The 21,429-nt window shown below is 55.2% G+C and overlaps 1 protein-coding gene across 5 annotated transcripts in view; it reads left to right on the forward strand.

Annotated features, from left to right (window-relative positions):
- The window catches only part of GNAO1 (G protein subunit alpha o1), a 170,061-nt gene that overhangs the window by 128,227 nt on the left and 20,405 nt on the right, over positions 1-21,429 (forward strand). For all 5 annotated transcript variants that reach the window (XM_063797137.1, XM_510976.9, XM_009430843.4 and 2 more), the window contains 3 exons: positions 13,034-13,194; positions 19,126-19,254; positions 21,129-21,258. In XM_063797137.1, coding sequence (XP_063653207.1) covers positions 13,034-13,194; positions 19,126-19,254; positions 21,129-21,258 — 420 coding nt within the window. The remainder of the gene's footprint in view (positions 1-13,033; positions 13,195-19,125; positions 19,255-21,128; positions 21,259-21,429) is intronic.

The raw sequence follows: 21,429 nt of genomic DNA on the forward strand, positions 1-21,429 counted from the left end.
CTGGACCCACTGAGGGGAGAAGGGCACCAAGACAAAGAGGCACCACGTAAGGCTGTCCCAGAGGGGCAGTGGTTGGAGCTTTGGACAGACAGCGTCCCCACCCCTTTCCTGGTGGTCAGAAGCCTTGCTGACATAAAAACACCCCTGCCTCTGGGGGCCCAGGACAGGCTTCTGTTGCTAGTGAAAGTGAGCAGGGGCCAGGCACGGTGGATCACACCTGTAATCCCAGCACTTTGAGAGGCCAAGGCGGGCAGATCACGAGGTCAGGAGTTCGAGACCAGCCTGGCCAAGAGACCAGCCTGGCCAACATGGAGAAACCCCATCTCTACTAAAAATACAAAAATTAGCCGGGCATGGTGGCGGGCACCTGTAATCCCAGCTACTCGGGAGGCTGAGGCAGGAGAATTGCTTGAACCCGGGAGGCGGAAGTTGCAGTAGGCCAAAGATCTTGCCACTGCACTCCAGCCTGGGCAACAAAGTGAGACTCTGACTCAAAAAAAAAAAGAGTGAGCAGGGCCTCCATCCTGCGTTTCCTCTCCCCGGCGTGCCCTGCCAGGCCTCCACTAGCTCCTCTAGGGCCCCCATGCCCACTCTACACAGATGCTGGCAGGGCTGACAGCTCCCCTGCTCCTGCAGGAAGAGGCCAGGAGCCCATGCCACACAGAAAACGTGAATGTCCCAGGCCCCAACACATGGAAGGCCTGGCATTTCCTCTGCCAGGCTCTATGGGGAAGCATTTTCTCTCCATCAGGGCTGCCCCAGGATGGACATTGGCCTGCCCACCAGGGGTAGGGCACCCCCTCACAGGCATGACCAGCAACCTGGCCAAGAGGCTGTCTGTGCTTGAGCCCCTGAGCCATCTGTGTGCCCACAGGTGGCTGTCCTAAGTTTAACCTTCTAGGGCTGCATGACCCCACTGCTGTCCTCAGGCCCTGCTGATGGCTGCCAGAGCATCTGGTGCCTCCAGGACCCACTGTTGCCTGTCAAGGCCCTCAGTGTTGCCTGGGTCTCGCCTCACCTCTCTTTAATTCCCTCCTCACCTCCCGAGAAGCCCCATGTCTCCCACCATCCACAAACCTGTTCCTCCTGAGGCCCAGACCCTGCCTCCCTGGGGTGGCCTCCCCACTCCCCAGCTGGTGCTGATGGATCTGACGCCCCTAGTGGACTGCAGGCATGGGCAGGGCAGGGTCCAGTTCCTGCTGGCAGTTCTGTCCCCAGCACTCAGCCCTGGGCTTCACACAGAGACGTCCTCCAATCTGTGGGGAAGGAAGATTCCTAGGTCTAGCCCTGGCTCCTGCTTAACTGTGGCCAGGGCCAGGAGTAAGAAACTGTACCAGCCACTGACAGGTGGTTTCTGGGTGAAAACTTTCAGGTGTGCGGGAACCAGTGACAGGGCCTCAGAGGACTTGGGCCACAGTCGCCTTCCCACCCCCTGGCCCCTGGTTCTGGAAGGAACATAGTAAGCAGTTTCTGTCTAGGAAAAACCTGCTTCTCAGTCATTGGAAGATCCCTGAGTTCTGAGGCTGAAAAGGAAAGAAAGGATCAAAAAACCCAAGCCTTCTTTACTCCACAGGGGACAGCCTGGGTCCAGGCAGGTAAGGTTCTCAGAAAGGTTTAGGACAAATCCTGGGGCATCCAGAAGGTTTGAACTGCTTTCTGAACCCAGGTGGGGACTTCAGGAAAGCCTTGCTTAACACAGTCACAGACCCCTGACCCAGAAGGGACCATGGGACAGAGGCAGGGAAAACCACAGGGGCTGCTCTCCCTCCACCCTGATGTGTTCAAGGCACCAACTACTGAGCTGGGGAGATTCCCTTTGTCAAATGTTAAAGTCCTTAAGGCCCAGACCCCACTCAGTGTCTGCCACCTAGCAGGTGTAAATGGATACATAGTAGATGGGTGAATGGATGAGTGGATCAAGGAGAGAATGAATGGGTGGGAGGCGAGTTGGATCAAACAGGAGTGGATGAGTAACTAAGGGATAGATAGATGCCAGGGAAGAGTGGAGGGGATGGTGGTGGGTTGGAAGGGATGTGAGTGGATGGATGAACTGGGGTGGCTGATGGGTAGATGATGTATAGATGGGTAGGTGGTGCAGGATGTGTGGCTGGCTGGCTGGAGAAGGGATGATGGGTGGATTTGAAAGAAGAGAGTGGGAGGATCATCATCCTAAATGGAGAAGGAAAGCAAGATTAGAGATGGCACTGAATCCTTGGTTCTGCTGCAGGATCTTTTTGAGGAACCAGGAAGGTTCCCTTCCCTAAAGCAATGGTGAGCCCATGAGGTCCCCCACCTCCTCAAGAGACCCTGTGAGCTGAGGACGTTCTGTAGGCGCAGGCCTTGCTCAGAATCCTAAGCCCAAGCGAGGAAAGAGCCCCAGCCGCCAAATGCCTGCAGCACCCCAGTTGTTGCCACTACCAAAGACTGGTCACAAATGTCTAACGTGCGCCCGGGGTGGCAATTTGGTAGCACTTCCACTGAGAGTCACAGGCAGAGAGCCATCTGCCAGCCCAAGGCCAGGAAAGCAGACCCCCGCCCCGGAAGGGAGTGCTCCCCACTGTTCTGACGCCCAGCTGCAGAGAGGGAGGGGCGGGGGGCTCTCTCCTGTGCCGGAGAGAACAGAGAGAACGTGACGGTGTTTCCTCAGATGTGCAGGCCTGGGTGGGAGCGCTAGTTACTAAGTACCCAGAATTCTTTGCCAGCTGGAATTGTAGTGGCCAGGCTGGGCCCCCCCAGCGGCTGGGGTCTCTCTGCCCCTTCGCGTTGAAGAGCAAGTCGGCAGCCCAAGGAAGGCGCGATGGCCGCCGGGCCCGGCCCTGCAATGCCTGGTCTCTGGCTCGGCGGGTCCAGCTCACGCTCCCTCTCCCATTGGCCTGTGCACTCCTGCCCCCTGGTGGGTACAGGGACAACTACAGTACATGGGGCAGGGTGGGGCCAGATGGAGGTTTTTCCCTGCAACTGGAGGACTGGGTTTGTGTGTGTGTTTGCGTGCGCGTGCATGTCTGCAGACTCACACTTCACTTGGCCTAAAAGATTAGAGATGGAGGAAAGCTCTGAATGATCCAAAGCAGCTCCTCAAATGGAAGGGGTTATTATTATAATTACTATGATTATTGTTATCAAGATTATCATGCTTGCCTAGAAAGTCTTGTACAAAGCAGGCTTATTTTGTGTCAGCTTGTTGTTTGTGTCTGAGGCATTTCATCTTTGCTTATAATAACTAACATTGGCAGGCTTCTTTCATGTTGCAAAGCTGTGTCACATCCTCAGCCCGTTTTATCTGCACAAACAGCCCTGTGCAGTGGGGAGTAGTGAGAGAACAGAGGCTCAGAGGTTAACTGTTCAGTCCAAGGTCACATGGCTAAAAAGATGCAGAAGCCAGGATTTGAACTTGGGTCACACAATGAAAATCCCTGTTCATTTCCCCATCATATCCTTGGCACCTCATCCCTTGAGAGGGAAGAGGCCTTTTATTAAGCTTTAGCTCCAAGCCTCTTTGCCACTGATATTTGCTGAAAAGCTTACATTGCCATGAAGAGAAGGGAAGGGTTTTGAAGACTCAAGTGTTAAAAGTGCAGTTTGCCATCCCAGTTTCACACTAAGAATATACCTGGGCTTTTCCAAGTCCCTGCAGTACCTGGCGTGTGAGTGGAGAATGTGGTCTTCTATCCTTTTCGCTCAGGTTCTCTTGGTCACCACCACCACCCCTGGGGTGTGGCACAGGACAGACAGGCATCTGCTGCATCTCTGAGAAGCGGGGAAGAAGGTGCTATGACAGGAGAAGCTGGTGCAGGGGGACTGTCTGTGTCCTGGTGGGTAGGAGCTGGGTACACAGGGGGCAGGGCCCTGACTGGGCTCTGGGAGCCTACGCCCCTCCTAGGAGCATGGGTTCTATCTCCAGGGACCAGCTGGCTGACTGGAGAGAGCTTTCTGGAAGCAGCACCCCTCCCTGCTGCGCACCATGGGCTGTTATACTGATTGTCACCAGGGTGCTGCTTCCCCAGCACACTCGTGACCAGCCGCCAGCAGCACATGTCCTCGTGGCAGGACACAGGGCCTGTGTGCCAGGATAAGGGACCCCCTGTGTAATGCCAGTTCTGGAGCATCACTACCCTACCACCTCCCAGGCATCCTGCTCCCCAGCAACAGCCCAAAGCAACCCACTTCTGGGGGGTACTTGTACCATGCTCCCCACCCCTCTCAATGCTGGAATGTCCCCTGGGCCCTGTCTCCACAGGCCTGTTCCTCTCCTTGCCCACCCCTTTCTCCAGCTGCTGACAGGTGCCGTGCAAAGGTTTACATAGGGGGTTCTCCGGAGCCTTGAGCTTCCCCAAAAGTGCCTCATCTCCACTGTGGCAGCTTTGAGCCATTTATTTGTCAACATTAAGAGTGAGATATCATTTAACCAGAAAGATTGTAGTGGTTACTATGATAAAAAATATGATTAAAAAAAAAAAAAAGCTGTCTTTAAATCATTGATGTGGAAAAGAGTCCTGTAGGTGGCCTTGAGAAATGACAACCTCTCCTGGCCTCCTGATCCTAAACCCATAAGAATGGCATCTCGCTTACTGTTAACATTCAGAAATACACAGTCCCAGCCATGTCCCATAGAAGAGTCCCATCCTCCTCCCATGCGCCCAATCATCATGAGGGTGGGCGGGTTGCTCTTATCTCTATGTGGCAGCCCTGGGCAGCCTATGAGGTGGAGCCATGTATACTCGTCCACTGGGTGGACAGCAGCGCAGCCCACCCCTCAGGGCCATCCCTGTGCTAAGTGCCCTCCGTTTGCTCACGCAACAGCCTTGCAGAGAAAATGATGGTGCTGTCATCCCCATTTTGCAGGTGAGAACACTGAGCCTCAGAAAGATGATACCCCTTGCTCAAGCTGGAAGCTAAAGCTGGAGCTCAGGTCTGGGTAGCTCCTGAATTTACAGTCTGAAGCCCCCAGAAAGCTGCATGGAGCAGCACTAAAAGTCCAAGGAGGGAGTGAGCAAAGGAAGCTGGCAGAGGAGGCTCCTCGAAGGGTGTGGGGTGGCAAGAGAATCAGATGTTGGATTCCATGGTGGATTCCAGCAGGTGCGGAATGATGAGGTGGGGGCATTCTGGGCCCTTAATGATTACAAAACCCATCCCACCCGCACCTATACATCTGAGGAAATGCAGTCAGGTTTTCCCTCACACACACAGCAGAGAGCCCCCTCCCTTCCTCTCTGTAGCTGGGCCTTAGAACCATGGGGACAGTGGTGGGAAGAGGGACCCACTCCTTCATGCCTCAGGCAGACACACATGTCCATGAACTCCTTACAGGACTGCCTGCTACTGAATCCCCCAGACTGCCTTCAGTGTGCAGCATGTGGCCAGTGCTCACAACACAGCTAGTGCCATGCCAGTCCCATGGGAGAGAGAGGGGCCACCCACACAGGAAACACCACACGGCGTGTGGGCACTGTGCACGGGGTGTGGTCAGATAGTAAGAGAGGAGCGGGCTCAGATGCCGGGAAAGCCAGTGGCGCTGCAGGAATGGGAGGGGTCTTCCTGCAGGAGGTAGGCCACACATTAGCCTTGGCCGACTAGGGGGCATAATGGGACTATTTGGGGTACAAGTGCAAAAATAAACCAAACAAACAAACAAACAACATATCCTCCAATGGATTTTTAAAAGCAGGGGATTGATTGACTCAAGTAACTAGAAAGCCCAGAGGTCTCTGTGGCTGCAGGCGCAGCTTGATCCAGGCGTTGACATATTATCATGACTCAGGTGCCTCCCTCTCAGCTCTGCTTTCCTCAATGTTGGCTGCACACTCAGAGGGGGCCTCCGTTTGAGAGCCTCTCTTTCCTAATAGCTGCTACAAGTGTCCTGGGGCTGGCTGGGACTAGAGACTGATTGTTAGTCTCATTTGACAAATAGGGATTCTTTGTCCACCCCAGACTCTTCACAGGCCAGTGAGATGGGTTGGCCAAGCCCAGAGCATGTGTCCACCCCTAGAATCAGGGGAGATTTAGCTCAACGCAAACCACTCAGACTGGGTTGGAGAAGGGTGCTTCACTTCTGGGAACTGGGGCTCTGCTGCCGTAAAACGAGAAAAAAGCCACAAAGGCAGAGAGGGCAGCTGCCCAGGAGAACAGGACTGGGCAGAGAGGAGCGGGCAGGCCTTCACTGCCACCTGGTAGCGGTCACTGCTGTCTCTCCTGCAGAACTGCCTGGGTGGGAGCACGCAGTGAGTTTTCTAAAGAAGTCAGCTCTAGCCGTCTGCCCCGCGTAAAATACTCACAGGCCAGACCTGGTATCTTCATCCATTCAGGCTACCATAGCAGAATACCATATGCTGGGTGGCTTATACACAACAGAAATTTATTTCTCACAGTTCTGGAAGCCGGGAAGTTCAAGATGAAGGTGCTGGTAGATCACTATCAGGTGGGGGCTACTTTCTCTTAGACGGCCCCTTCTTGCTGCGTCCTCACGTGGTGGAAGGGATGTGGGTCTTTGGGGCCTCTCTTATAAGGGCACTAACCCCCTTCGTGAGAGCTCCACCTTTAAAACCTAATCACCTCCCAAAGGCCCCATCTCCGAACGCCAGCATCTTGGGGGTTAGGATTTCAGCATAGGAATCTTAGGGGGACATAAACAATCAGACTACAGCACCTGGTGAGTCTGCCCAGAGGACATGCGTGTGTTTTGTCACATTTCATATGGCCTGGGCACCCAGGCACGCTCTGACCAGCAAGAAACAGCAGTGTGATGGGGCCATAGCAGAAAGAATGGTGCTAGAAAATACCCACCACACACAACCCATAGGCCCAGGAGGAGCCCTGGTTGGGAAATTCAGGCTCAGCCTGAGCCCCGTCCCCCAGACCCCTAAAAGCAGGCAAACGAAGGAGTAGGGTCTCCCCTGGCTCTAGTAATTGCTTGTGAAGCCCGCCATCCTTTTTTTTGTGCTGGCAAAGCCCTTCCTTCCCCTCAGGCCTGGCCCTTCTGTCTTATGCATCTCCCTTCCCTCTGCTTGGGGGCTGGGCTGGGTACGCGTTAGTTCTCAGCTTGGGCCTCAGGTGGCCAGGCCTTGTCTGAGATGTGAAGTCCAGAGCTGCTGGCTGTGGCACAAGAGGAGGTTGACTTTGAGTCCAGGCTCTCCTTACTGGCGATGTGATCTTTAGGAAGCTCCCTCGCCTAAGCAGGATACCCACCTGCCGTAATCATTAAATGAGACACAAACTGACAAGAGCTGGAGGATAGATAGGATTGAGTGAGAAACTGGGGCCAAGCCTCATATTAAAATGCCAAGGATCCATACATCCTGCAGACGTGGCTGAGCACCAACTCTCTACCAAGCAGGGTGCGAGGCCCAGGTACCATGAGAAATCAGGAAACGATCCCTGCCCTGAGGACCAGGCTCATACAGCACCAGCTGTACCATGGTGTTGCTGTGCGCTGTGGGAGCAGGGAGGTGGGCTTCCCTAAGGAGGTGACATTTGAGATAGGGTGGGACTGAGACCAGAGTGATCTGGACAGATGGAGCACCCAGCTTATTTGGGGAACAGGAGTAAGGCTGTATGGCTGAAGCCCCGTGAGAGGGGGCAAGTTGGAGGATGTCAGGACAGAGAGGCAGTCAGGGGCTTTGTAGGCCCCAAGGAGTCTGGAATGCGGGAATGATGGGCAGCTGTTGAAAGGAAGAGCTATACCCATTATGATTAAGTTTAACTGAATACGAGAAACTCTGGAAATTATGCCTTAAATAAGATAGAAATTGAATTTAAGTATTAAGAAAACACACACTGAAGATAGTGTGAGGATGACTTCAGATAGTGTGGAGTCTGATCCTTGACCTAGGCTGTTTTTGGATCACTATTCCACTATCCCTAGGGTGTTGACCTTGTCTTCATGATCCCATTTAGTTGCTAGAGCTCCAGCCATCACATCCAAGTTCCAGGCATTAGGAAAGAGGGAATGAGAGAAAAAGGGTGCCCCTTACCTTTAAAACAACCTTTCCTGAGGCCTTACTTCACTTCAGCTTACCTTTCTTTGTGCAGAATTTGTCACATGGTCACAACTAGCTGTAAGCAAAAAAAAAAAAAAAAAAAAAAAAATCCAGCCTTTTAGTTGGATATCAGTGTGCCCAACTAAAAATTTCTGGATTCTTTTTGTAAAGAAGAAGGGGAGAATTGATGTTAATAGGAAACTAATGGTCTCCTTCTGTGTGGGGAGCAGGCTGAAGAGGAGAAGGACCGAGGCAGGGAGCCCATGGGAGGGAACCATGGAGGCCTGGACTTAGAAGTCGGGGAGGAGATGAGGAGGAGCAGACAGCTGAAAGCAGATTTGAAAGAAGAACTGCAGGGCACTGGGCATGGGAAGGACTCAGTGAAATCAAGCAGGTCTCCTGGTCTTTGAATTTGAGCAGTTGAGCCAATGTGGAAGACAGGAGAGAGTGGGAAGGGCGGGGGGCCAGGGGGTGTTGCTGCCAGCACAGGACCCCTCCCCGTCCCACAACAGGAAGGCCTAGACCCCTGGGCTGTCTGCTGGAGAATCCCAGGAAATCATTTATCCCAGATGTCCCCAAGCTGTAGAATGCATCCTACTGGAGTGGGACCCATTAAATTCCAGGCCACACATGGAAGCTCAAACATGGGAGCACAGTAGCTTTGTGGCCTCGGTTTGTAAATCACACCGTCTTGAGTGTCCTCCTACAAAGCCTGTTGTGGCTCCAGGGCCCCCACATTAGCGTGTGATCCTCAGGTCCAGGGAAGGTCTTGCCTCGCAGGCGTCCCCAACCCTGCTCTCAGGTCCTGACTTGTTCTGACTCAGGTGCTCCACAGATCTACAGAAACCATGAAGGTAGGGCCCAAAGAAGGAAGAGTTGGAAAACTCTTGCCAGGTCCACCACCCGCATTCCTCAGATGGGAAAGTACCCCAAGATTGCCCGAGGTCAGCCAGGCGTGAGGAGCAGGATCGCTGCAGGTCCCTGACTCCTAGGCCTTGCATTGTTTTTAGCCCCAGGTGGAGGCGCTACCCCTGCTCACCCACCTGCTGCTGCCCTGAGTCATCCCTGCCTGCCTGGGGCACCCAAAGCCCAGGCCCCAGGGCCGGCTTTCCAGGTCACTGCTGCCAGGGGGGCCCGGACAGCCTTCATGCCCAGTGAGGGCGAAGTCAGACCCCAAGGGCTGGGTTGTTGGCGATACTGACCCTTGGGAGCTGGGTCAGGTCAGCATGGGGACTTGGCCTTCCAGCCTCTGCACCATTGTAGCTTCCTTCCCAGGACAGGCAGTGGGAGGGGCACAGCTTCCAGAACTTTCTCACTGCCCTTCTGCAGTGGACAGGCTCTGACATGTAAATAGCACTTTAGCTGGACAGCTCAATTCTGGAAGAGCTTTGGCCTCACACTTCTTTTGTACAGACCTTTCGTTGGCGACAAAACTTCCAGATGCTGACCTCATTTTCTTTGTGTCTCTCCCATCCCCAAGGATGCCTGCAGACTTTCAGTACCTCCCACTCACTTCTAGAGCCACGTGCCATGGGCTGGGCAGTCAGTCTCTCTTCTCCGGCCTAATCAGAGGGTTGGGAGTTGAAGGGGGTTGCGGCAGAATAATTATCTAATAATAATACTGCATGCAGCTGGGCGCTGTGGCTCACGCCTGTAATCCCAACACTTTGGGAGGCCAAGGCGGGTGGATCACCTGAGGTTGGGAGTTCGAGACCAGCCTGACCAACATGGAGAAACTCCATCTCTACTAAAAGTACAAAATTAGCCGGGCGTGGTGGCACATGCCTGTAATCCCAGCTACTCAGGAGGTTAAGCCAGGAGAATCTCTTGAACCCAGGAGGCGGAGGTTGTGGTGAGCTGAGATCATGCCACTGCATTCCAGCCTGGGCAACAAGAGCAAAACTCCATCTCAAATTAATAATAATAATAATAATGCACACATGAATAAAATATCCCAATTCTGGAGAGCCCATGAAATCGGGGAGATGGTAGGCCTGGTGTATGCGACTCCCAGACCCCAGTGGGGTCTCAGTCTCTCTGTTGGGCTCCAGGACTCGTGCAGTCTGAAACCAGGGGGAAGGCAGCTGGAGGAAGGACCCCAGCTCCCTGCCTCCACCTCCTCCAGTGCTGAGCATCTTGTCTTGGGCCTGGTAGTAGTCAGGGTCTCTGTGAGTGCGAGTGGCAGAAACTAACGGGATAGGGCTCACGGGACAGGTCACATGAAGGGTAAAGGGACCCAGCCTTGGGGACCTAAATACCATGACACTTCCCTGCTTCTTTCTGGTAGCTTTATTCTGAGAGTCTTCTTCATGGGTTGGGGGATGCTTGTCTCAGTGATACTAGCGACTCTGGGGCCACATTCTCCTAAGCTTCCCACTTTGAAAAATCCCAGGGAAAGACTACAGGTGGCCCAGCATGGTCACATGCCCACCAGCCACCTCCTCCACTCATCGACCCTCTTCCTTGCCTTGGCATCTCACACCTGGTTCCCAGGGCCTGGCATGGACTGGAAGCTGGCCTGGGCTCCACAGGACTCAGGGTCCAGCACACTCCTGTCCCGGCCCTGTGTTCCCAGCCATGCCTCTTCCTGTCGCTGGGACATCTCGCAGTGCCACTCTGCTGGTGCACACCCTGAAGCATGGTGCCCCAGGCGGGCAGTAGTCACTAGGCAGGGGTGTTCTCAGGGCCTGCTAGGATTCAGCCAGGAACAGAGGGGCCACTCGGATGGTGGTCACCTTGCATTTTGGTTAGGAGAGTGGTCTGAGCAAAGTCCTGTCAGCCACAGAGACATGTGAAGAGCAAGAAGACAGGGTATGTCTGGTGCCTGGGCTGAGACAGGGGCTTGCTGTCCTCAAGACAGCTTCTAGAGGTTTAGGTTCCTTTAGAAGCTTATCTGAGAAAAGGATTTGGGTGAGACAAGGAGTTTATTTGGGAGGTCATTTCAGGAAGCACCGAGGAAGTGGGGAAGCCACACAGGAAGGGAGGGAAGCCATGAAGGGGAGCTCATGGGTGGCCTGCCACATTGGCTGCTGGGGCTCCATCCCATGGGGATCCTGTCTGAATGTGTAGCTTGTCTCAGAATTGCCTCCCTGGGAGGGCAAGGAAGCCGGGTTATTTGCCCATTCCTGTCTGTCCGGGGCACCGACTCAAACTGCAGCCAGCTATACACCCGAGGCAGTGAGCTCCATGGGCAGAGCCAGGAGGGCGGCCCGGGGCAGCACCTGCTCTGCTCTCACCTACTCTGCGTTGGACATTAAAGGCTGTGGCTGCCTCAGACGGAGCACATATCTTCCTGGGCAAGGCCACTTCAGCTGTGGTCTAGACCCCTCTACCAGGCGCTGTCAGCCGTCCAGGGAGCTCTTGGCACAGGTGGATCTGATCATAGAAGCTGGGCCTGGAGTCCAAAGGCACCTCATCTTGAGTCCCAGCCCTGCCACTCACCATCGGGTTGTTAAGTGAGTGCCTTCCTCTCTGTGGCCCTCAATTTCCCCACTGTGAAGTGGAGATGGTAATACTACAGCGACTACTGTATTAGCTGTGCCACAGCAATGGTGTCTAATGAGCCTCTCCTAAACCCAGCCACTTAGTTCTGCAGATCAGAGACCCAGGGCAGGCTCCACTCTGTACCAGGCTCCCCGAGTCCTCTTCCCAGGATGAATGACAGAGCCCGGGCGTATTCATGGCAATGGCAGGGCCCACGAGGACCAGCAGAAACACGGCCTCTCAAGGAGCTGGCACAGTGCCACTGCTGCACCATTCTGTGGGCCATGGCGAGTCCTGTGCCATACTCAACATCAAGCAGACAGGACATATACTCAGCCTTTAGCAGGAGGAGCTGAAGAGGCGCAGGGCAAAGGGTGTGGGCAGAGGAGGGGTGAAAGGCCCAACGACACAGCTCTTGCCACTCGCTCCTGAGGTGGGGGAGGTTCTGAGGACAGAGTGTGTTCACCAAATCCTTTGTACGCTAAGTACTACTCCCGTGTGCAAGGTGGCGGTGACGGTGCAGTCCTGGGATGTCTGCAGGAGCCTTCTTATCTTCAAAGACCACACACTCCTGGTTGTGATGTTACATGCATGTGATTGTAGTCTTTGAAAAGGCGACCCCACTTTGATATCCAGGATGGGGGGAAGGGGAAGAAACCTGTTAATTATGCAGTACTTTTTCTGTAATTTCAAGAAGGCTCAGCCTACACGTGTGCACCTTAAGCAAATTCATCTACACCCACTCAGACAAGGAGGAAGGGAGGAGGCAGAGGAGGAGAGTGCTCCAAGCTCATTACCTGTCCTTTCCCATTTCCATGTTTCACCTGACCTAGGAGCTTCCCCTGCCCCCAGAGAAAGGTAGGCCCCAGGTCACAAACAAATCAAGAAAAATTAATAAAATGGACTTTTGGCTTTGAGCAGTCCAAGGGCCAAAGTTCTTGAGATTTAGTGTTGGCATGAGATATTTTTGCCATCTGCACTAACTTGGCAACCAGCCCCTCCCCTCCCCCAGTCCTGAGGCACAGCCCCGCTGTGGCCCATCCCTCAGCTAACCGGAATTCTCTACCGAAACACCTGCTCCTCTACATAGCCCAGTTCTAGGGACTGCATTCCACCCTGTGTAAGAAGTATAGAAAATTACAGCTCAGCCAAGAACAAATTTCTCCCCCGAACAAAATAACCGAGTTTTCAGGATGAAAGCAGAGCTGCTGGTTGAGTTGGAGGGTGGAGAGCAGAGCCGGGCCCACTCTGCCTTCCTGCTGGTTGAGTTGGAGAGTGGAGAACAGAGCCGGGCCCACTCTCCCTTCCTGCCCCAGAAAACTCTGGGGCCCCATGGGCTGCGGCTTGGAGCTCCTGCTTTAGGACATCCATGTGGTAGAAGGCCCCACAGGCCCCACGAACCCCAACTGTGCATGCTCAGGTCGTGGCCCTCCCTGGAGCAGGCTGTGGGCTGAGCTGCGGTCCTGCTGCACTGGCTGGGCTCTCATCACAGTCCCCGCTAGGGGAGAGCCCTTGGCTGGCAGGGGTCTTCTGTCCCCACCAAAGCGTCACAGCCCACCATCCACCTCTCCTCACAGGCTGACGCCAAGATGGTGTGTGATGTGGTGAGTCGGATGGAAGACACCGAGCCCTTCTCTGCAGAGCTGCTTTCTGCCATGATGCGGCTCTGGGGCGACTCAGGAATCCAAGAGTGCTTCAACCGGTCCCGGGAGTATCAGCTCAACGACTCTGCCAAATAGTGAGTGTCCCAGCGGGCGCATGGCCTGGAGCCGGGCAGTGATGCGGGAGTGGAAGGGACTGGTGATGGGGACTGGCAGAGCAAGGAGGATTCTCGGCTGAGGTCACGCCTGCCGGGAGATGTTCTCCCATAGGTAGAGGGTGTCAGGAAGGAATGAGAAGGGGCCTCTCTTCCTGCCCCCCAGGAGGAGAAAGAGGCCAGAGGAGGCAGAGGACACAAGAGACAACCAAACAGTGGAAATTCCCAGAGGGCCGGGACCTTGTCACTGGCTTGTCCTGGAGAGTGCCTGGCACTGCAAAAAGACAGCTTTCAAGTGTAGCAGCTTCGTTTTTTATAGGGAGCCCCTGACCGCATAAATACAAACCAAAACAACAGCCATATAGGCAGAAAGGAAATGGTGCCATTTTGTTTTATTTTAGAAAAAATAATAAGCTTTCCATTCCCCATCTTTAAAATTAAAAATAAGGAATATGTAAGTCTAATTAATATAATAAATGTATACTTTAATACTATTTATAACTAAATAAGAGGGATGACAGGAGGGCAGGAGGACGGAAGGAAGAAAGGAAGGGGAGAGAGGGGAAAGAAGAGGAGAGAAGAGAAGATGGAGAGGTGGGAAGTGGTAAAAGCTGGAGCTGGTTAGAAGGTGCTCCCGGCTCTTCCCATCACAGCAGGTCACAGGTCCCCTGGCTGCAGCTTTATCACTCTAGGCATCTCCAAGGACATCCTCACTGCTTCCATGCCCTTGGCCCCTAGATTGGAGGCTCCAGAGCCCTGGGATGGTCAGCGTTGGTCAGGGACATGTCTTCTGTCATGGAGATACTGGGATTGCCCCCTTGGCTTTCGGGAAATGCACCCCACCTTTGCAATTGCAATCTGGTACCTATACATTCAGTGGGGGCTTTCTGCAAGGAGCCCTTGAGCTTTATCCCACTAGCTGGGAAGATTCTGACATGATCCAGTCCAGCCATTTTCACCAGGTCTCAGCTGGGGCCTTTTTGCCTCCAGGGGACATTCAGCAACATCGGGAGACATTTTTGATGGCTGCAGCTAGAGTGGTGCTCCCGGCAGCTAGCAGCTAGAGGCCAGAGATGCTGTTAAACACCCCATAGTGTGCAGGACGGCCCCCACAACAAAGAGTTACGTGGCCCCAAACATCCATAGTGCCAAGATTAAGAAACCCTGATCTACGCAATGCCAATGGACAGAGGCTGAGGCCAATGTTCACTCCTGGACATTTCCACGGGCCACATGGCAGCCAACAGACTAGGGACTTGAGCAAGGCCGGGAGCGGCTTCCCATTTCTGCACACCTAGATTGTCCACAGGGCAAATGCCGAAGTCCTGTGAGTCCCAGGTGATGACTACCTAGGCCCCCGGGCCTGATGAGCTCCCAGGGACACCCTGGTGGTCAGGGCAGTGAGCCCAGAAGCTCAGTGTCCACCATTCCATATGCACAAATCACAGACCAGAGCTAGGCAGGAGAGAGTGACTTTCAGCTGCTCTCCTCCCTTCTCCCACTCCCTGTCCCTGCCCTGGAGTCCAGGGCCTCCTCCCCGAGGGCCAGCAAGACCCTCAAGGGCCTTTAGGGCCAGCTGGCCCAAATCTGTCTTCTAGTGGCTCAGCAAATTCTGCCCTCCACTTACATTTTTACCCATTTCACTAATTATAACATGAATCCATTACCAAAAAAAAATTAAACAAATGCAGAGGGATGTAAAATGAGAAGTAATCTTCCTACTCCCCCCACCAGCCCTACCCCTCCCACTTTTACCCACTTCCATTTATTTGTCCCAGTGGCATCCAGAAAAACTTGATCCTCTGACTCAAAATAGTATTTACCGCCACCCACTCTGGAATCGAGGGAGCTCAGCTCACCTTCCTTCCTTCCATCGCTCTCCACCTTCACCTCCGGCTTTTTGCTAGTTACAGGATTATTTTTAGTTCTTCCGGTGCTTACCTTTATAACTTTAAATAAGAAACTTGAGTCAGTATTTGTCAACTCCCCACCAAGTAAGCTGAGGAAATTCTCCTCCCTGCAGCCTCATCTCTGCCTTCTTTCAAATTTTCCACTTCCCAGGTTGATGATGTTACCATTCTCTTCTGTCACTGTGGCTGGGCCTTCCGTGTCTCCCCTCTGGGAGAGGGCAGGAAAGACAGGGGACACACAGGTGGTCAGGGCCGGAAGGGCCTGGCACGTTTCCTGTCTTAGCAGTTAGACCTCAGCTTCTGACAAAGTCTTGGGCCCAGTATAGAAAGCAGATCAGAGTAGGTTTGTTGTGCTGGAAAGGAGAGGGAGGACTCACAGGGCTGCCACAGCACGTGCTTCCAGGGGGTGCCATTGACACCCTAATGCCCCAACCACCAAAGCACTTCTCTGCCCAGCCCTTTACAGGGGAGGGACCAGGGCACAGGCTCCTGAGCAGGCTCTTGGTGCACCCCGGCCTCTGTGAACAGGGCTGGCTCTCCCTTCTGGATAACTACCTAGAGGCAGGTCCCAGAAACCCTGGGCACATCCAACCAGGGGCTGTGAAAGGTGCTCTGGGGCCTGGTTGGCATTGGCTTTCCTCAAATCCAGTTCCCCACTGAGTTGTCCATGCTGGCGTCTGACGTTTCCTCTCCTCGCCTTCTCTCTTGACCCCACTCCTATCAAGCTCTTGCTCCTCCGCCTGCTGAGACGGCTCATAGCCCAGTCCTATCCTGGGGGCTGCTCCATCAGCCTCCTCCCACTCAGGGTTCAGGGTTCAGTCCCCTAGTAGCTGGTACCTCCTTTCACTTCCAGCCCCCGCCTCCTCTCGGGCCGCCCTTTCCAGACTCCCTCGATGCCTCCTGCCCACCCACCCAGGCAACTGGTGATGGGGGAGGTCTGCTGGGGGCTGCTGTATCCCGTCCCCAAGCTCCATCCCAGAAGCACCTCCTCTCAAGGCCTGGCGCCTGGTGACCTTCTCCTGTCTCGTTTTAAACACCTTGTACACTTGGACAACTCTCAAATTCATATCGCCAGCCCAGCCCTCCCTCCTGACTTCTGCCTACTCAGTGTCTGTTTGGACATCAAATGAGTCTCAAGTTAACATGAGCCCGTGGAACCCCTGGCTCCCATCCTCCCACTAGAAGCTGCTCTGTGTGCTCCTCCCTCCCTCTAAATGTGTCTCATTCCACCACGTGGAGGTATCTCTACTTCTGCTCGTCCTCCTGTATCCCACACCCAGGCCACCAGCAGATGGAGCTCCCCTGGCAGGTACATCAGATTCTGACCACTCACACCCTCCACAGCCACCCCCACTGTGCCAGTGCCATCTGGTGACGACAGCAGCTCTGCAGGCCCCACCCGCTGACCTGCTCTCATGGCAGCAACAGGGCCGTTGTCAACATGCTTCTGGCCAGAACCCTCGAGGGGCTCCCATCTCACTCAGAGCAAAAGCTCAAGCCCTGACAATGACCTCAAGGGCCTGCTTGCCCCAGCCGGACTCCGGCCACCCTCACCTCCACCACCTTCCCCAGCCTCACCCACCACCTGGCCCCTCCACGTGTGCTTCCTGCCGCCATGCCTGCCAGTGTTTCCACTGGGCCACTCGAGGCCCACTTGCTCCCTCATTCCCCTCAGTCTCCCCTGTCCAGACGCCTTCCCCAACCACCCTGCATCAAATAGCAGCCCCCAGCAGCTCTCCCCCATCACTAATAGCCTGATTCGTTCTCTCACACTACCTCCTGACGTATCATATCTCTGACTCTTCTGTTTACCACCTCACACACGTGTGCACACTCACTTGGAACACAGGCCCTGGGAAGGTGGGGCTGTGTCGACCGCCCCGTCCCCAGCTCCTGGAACAGTGGCTAGGGGGGATGGACAGCAGGTGCACAGTCAGCCTTCCCGACTGGGTTGTTAAGCAGTTCTCCCACACCTCGCCCACCCTCCACAGCCGTCTCCTTGCATGAGGCTCGGCCAGCACAGAGAGGCCAGAGGGCCAGGTTGCCCATCTAAAGGAGGTTTGCCCTGGCTGGGAAAGGAAGAGCAGGACCAAACGCTTCCAGGCTGGTGTCCAGCTGCAGATGACAGCAGAGGGCGTCCTCATAGCTTGGAAGCAGAGGTCATGGGCGCCAGGGCGGGGCAGGCACAGAGGCTTGGGAGAGGCTCCTTCTGGCTGAGACCAGAGCCTGCCCAGATACCACTGGCTGGCGAGGAGGCTGTGAGGCCGGGGGCGTGTACAGGTCTGCTCTGCAGCCTCGGCTCTCTCACCTCATCCCCACACCGTTCCTGTCCACAGAGGGCAGTCAGGCTCAGGAGAGGAGGCCAGGAGTCCTGTTTAAATTTTTTTTCTGGATTTTTAAAATGCTGATGATGTCCAGTTTAAGAGCATGGGGTCTGGAGCCAGTCAGAACTGGGCTGGAATCCCAGCCAAGTGCATTTTCTTTTTTTCTTTTTTTTTTTTCTCCCCGAGACAGAGTCTTGCTCTGTCACCCAGGCTGGAGTACAGTGGCACGATCTCAACTCACTGCAACCTCTGCCTCCTGGGTTGAAGCGATTCTCCTGCCTCAGCCTCCTGAGTGCTGGGATTATAGGCACCTGCCACCAGGCCCAGCTAATTTTTGCATTTTTAGTAGAGATGGGGTTTCACCATGTTGGCCAGGATGGTCTCGAAATCCTGACCTCATGATCCGCCCACCTTGGCCTCCCAAAGTGCTGGGATTACAGGCGTGAGCCACCGCACCCGGCTGCCAAGTTCATTTTCTCGCAGTGTGACTTCAAGCTTACCTCCCTGAGCCTTGGAAGCCACCCTTCTGTTTTCTTTTCTTAGGGGCATTCTCACAAGGATTGTCACTGGGTTCTATCAGTGAACACCCTAGCTGGCGAAGGCATCTGCCCTTTCCAGCCCTGTGGACATCCATGAGCTGGTCAGCATGCCCATCTCTCATGCAGTGGTAACTGCAGGTCCAGCCAGCAAGCTGGCCCCCAGCAGGTCCTGGAGCAGATGCAGCCTGGGACCCCACATCGTTCTGTGGTTCAAACACTCGGGGCTCCTCCTGTGGGCTGCTTGTGGTTTACCCCGGCAGCAGGGATGGGTGGCCTGGCAGGCTCCATGGATCACTGAGTCTTCCTTCAGGCCTGGCCCAGCTCCCCACTTCCTGATTTCCCAGATCCTACCCTGGCTTTAGGTTCAAACTTAACCCACAATGAACCCCAAAGCCCTTGCAGGCAGCGTCCTCTGAGTGCTTGGCCTGAGGCCTGGGCAGGTGACTTGCAAAAGCCTGGTCTGTCCCCACAGCAGGAGGTAGCAGGGGTAAAGAGCCCTGATTCCAAAGACCGGGTCCCAGGGAGGCCCAGCCGCTGTATGGCTGTGCATCCCTGAGCCTCCAAGAGCGTCAAATTGGAAGGGGCACACAGACCCCTTGGTAAGTGAGAAGGAAGTGTGGAGAAGGCAGGGAACTGCTCAGGGGCCGCTGAAGCCCCAGACAGTAATAAAATTATGGCCTCTGGAGCCAAGGGTCCGGGTCACAGCCTCAGGCAAGGTACTTACCTTCGATGAGCCCCAGTTTTAGTACATTTAACTCAGGGAAATTACACATGAAACATGGTTACACATGCAAAGAATAGAACCTATCTGTTGGCCATTATTATCTTTTAAATGAAAAAATGACAAAACAGTATTATAATAAACATGGTAGTCTCATATAAAAGCTTGATCTTGTCTGAGTGTCCCGGGAGCTGCATGCATAGCCCTTTCGGCTGTGAATGAGAGCGTGAGGCCAAGACTCTAAGACCCTCTTCCTCAGTCGCCCCCACTCCCCATGGCCTGGAATGGAGGTGATGTCTTTTCCACAGTGACCTGGAGGGGCCCTGACCGAGACTGGACTCTGAAGATGGGTGGCCTGGCCAGTCCCGAACAGTGTCCAGGCATTTGGTCCATAGTCCCCTGTTTGTTGCCATCCTCAGCTACCTGGACAGCCTGGATCGGATTGGGGCCGCCGACTACCAGCCCACCGAGCAGGACATCCTCCGAACCAGGGTCAAAACCACTGGCATCGTAGAAACCCACTTCACATTCAAGAACCTCCACTTCAGGTGAGGCCCAGAGAGGCCCCCGGGCCCTGGCGAGGGCTAAGATGGGACATGCCCAGCCTCTCAGCGCATTGCGTTTACAGCGCCCAAACATCATCCTGCCCCAGGGAGCCTGCGGGTTGGGGCAGGCAGCTAGATACTAGAAGGAACCTGTCTGTGTTTCTGCCAAGTTTAGGGGCTGGAGTGAGCAGGGAGGCTTTCTGGAAGAAGATTCCCAGAGTGGGGCTGTGAGGAACAGGGAGGATTTGGACAAGGAGGGGCAGCCTGTCCCTGAGGTGACTTCCAAGGAGGAGGAGGAGGTGGGCTACCAGGGGGCCCTTCCAAGGTCACCTTGCCGGGAGGAGCCAAGAGTGGGGCTGGGTAAGCCCAAGCTACCTCTGTGAGCCCCTGAGGACCCACGTAATCCCAGAGCTGGAAGGAGCAGAGACAGCTGACCCACCCTCTCCTAGTACGCTTGGGAAGCTGAGGCCTGACAAGAGCAGGGCTTTTCCCAGGCACAGAGCACAGCTAGAACCCAGGGGCTCTGGGGCCTCAGAGCAGGGGCCTGACGGGTGAGCTGGTTCCCAGGGTCCTGCTGCAGCGCTGTGTCCCCACCTGCAGTAACATGCATGCACTGAGGCCGGCTCCGTCCTGTGGGGAAGAGAGGCCAGCAGAGAAGGGGAGGGCAGGGACCCCTGCTGGGAGAGCTGGATTCTAATATTCCCTGCCTCCCATGTCCCCAGCTCCTGCCCGCTCCTGTTCAGACTGAGGGGCCGAGGCTCTGGGCCCAGGAACCCCTAGGCCTCCGCAGATCTGGGGAGCAAAACCTTGGGCAGAGCAGCCCTGGGGGGCCTCTCTTGCCTTCCCAGGCTCCTTGGTCTCTCCTGCTCCCCCACTGGGAGCACAGGATGGGGCTCTCAGCTCAACCCAGCCCAGCAAGGCGGGGTCTGAGAATAAGCATTCTGGAGGGGCCACAGAGGCCATCTGCCAACGCCCCTGCATTTCAGATGGGGAGGTGGGATCCAGGGGAGGATCCCCTGATTGATGGAATGAGAACCAGACCCATTCCTTGCTCTGAGCCCACTCTAATCTCTGCCTGCAGTCACTCCGTTGTGTCCGGTGGGACCAGGGATCCTTCCCTGTCCCCCCTCTGGCAGGCTGTGTGTCAGCAGGCATCCCAGATCTAGGAGGCTACAGGACTCCTCGCTCTGGGGATTGGGGTGGGAGACTGACCTTTTACTTCCAGGACGTAAGTCCCACCTGCCCACAGTCTCTCCCAGAATTTTTGTGCCCCCTCGGGAGTAGAGTCTGAGAGGGGGAAGAGGCCAGGCTCTGATCTGCCAGAAAGGGGCCGTACTGGGCAGAGGTGAGAGCGCCAGCTTTGTCCACAGCCAGACCCAGCTCCACCACAGCTGGACTCTCGCCAGCTTGGGCATGTCCTAAGCCCATGGGTGGCTCACTTCTGCCATCCACATAACAGGTGACATCTCCTGCCTGCCTCCCTCCCAGGCTGGTTTGGAGTTTGCCCAGAGCAAACCCAGGAAGGAATAGACTGAGAGGAGGGTCCTCATGCGAGGAGGACTCTCAGAGGCACTTCCTGGGGGTGGCTCAGGTGCGCCCTCTTAGTAAAATGCTCCTCAGATGCAAGGGCAGGTCTTTGAGTCATGATCTGTGAGCACAGCCAGTCCCAGGACAGACTCCAGGGGTAGTGCCTGGGGATGGCAGTGATCCAGCTGTCTGTCAGCACCTGGAGTGACAAGGTCTTCTAGTGAGGGCTTTTAGCAAGGCTCTGAGCACCATGGCCCCCATCCTCTGCCTCTCAGCATGCTCACAGCTTAATCCCCAGGCAGCCCTCACCTGCCTGGACCCTGCGCCTACCAGCTCCCTGCCTCCTACAGGCTGTTTGACGTCGGAGGCCAGCGATCTGAACGCAAGAAGTGGATCCATTGCTTCGAGGACGTCACGGCCATCATTTTCTGTGTCGCGCTCAGCGGCTATGACCAGGTGCTCCACGAAGACGAAACCACGGTGAGTGGCCTGGGCCCCCCGGGCAGGGGGCAGCACTGAGGAGACGGCCGCAGGATAGGCCAGCCCTCTGAGCACTGGGCCTCGGGTGCCCACAATGGCTCTGGGGTCCAGCCAGCTGTTGTGGTTAGAGGTGTCCATCATGGACAGGCCGTGCCGGCACTCCACCAATTC

Source organism: Pan troglodytes, chromosome 18 (genome assembly GCF_028858775.2).
Source record: "Pan troglodytes isolate AG18354 chromosome 18, NHGRI_mPanTro3-v2.0_pri, whole genome shotgun sequence".
NCBI lineage: Eukaryota > Metazoa > Chordata > Mammalia > Primates > Hominidae > Pan > Pan troglodytes.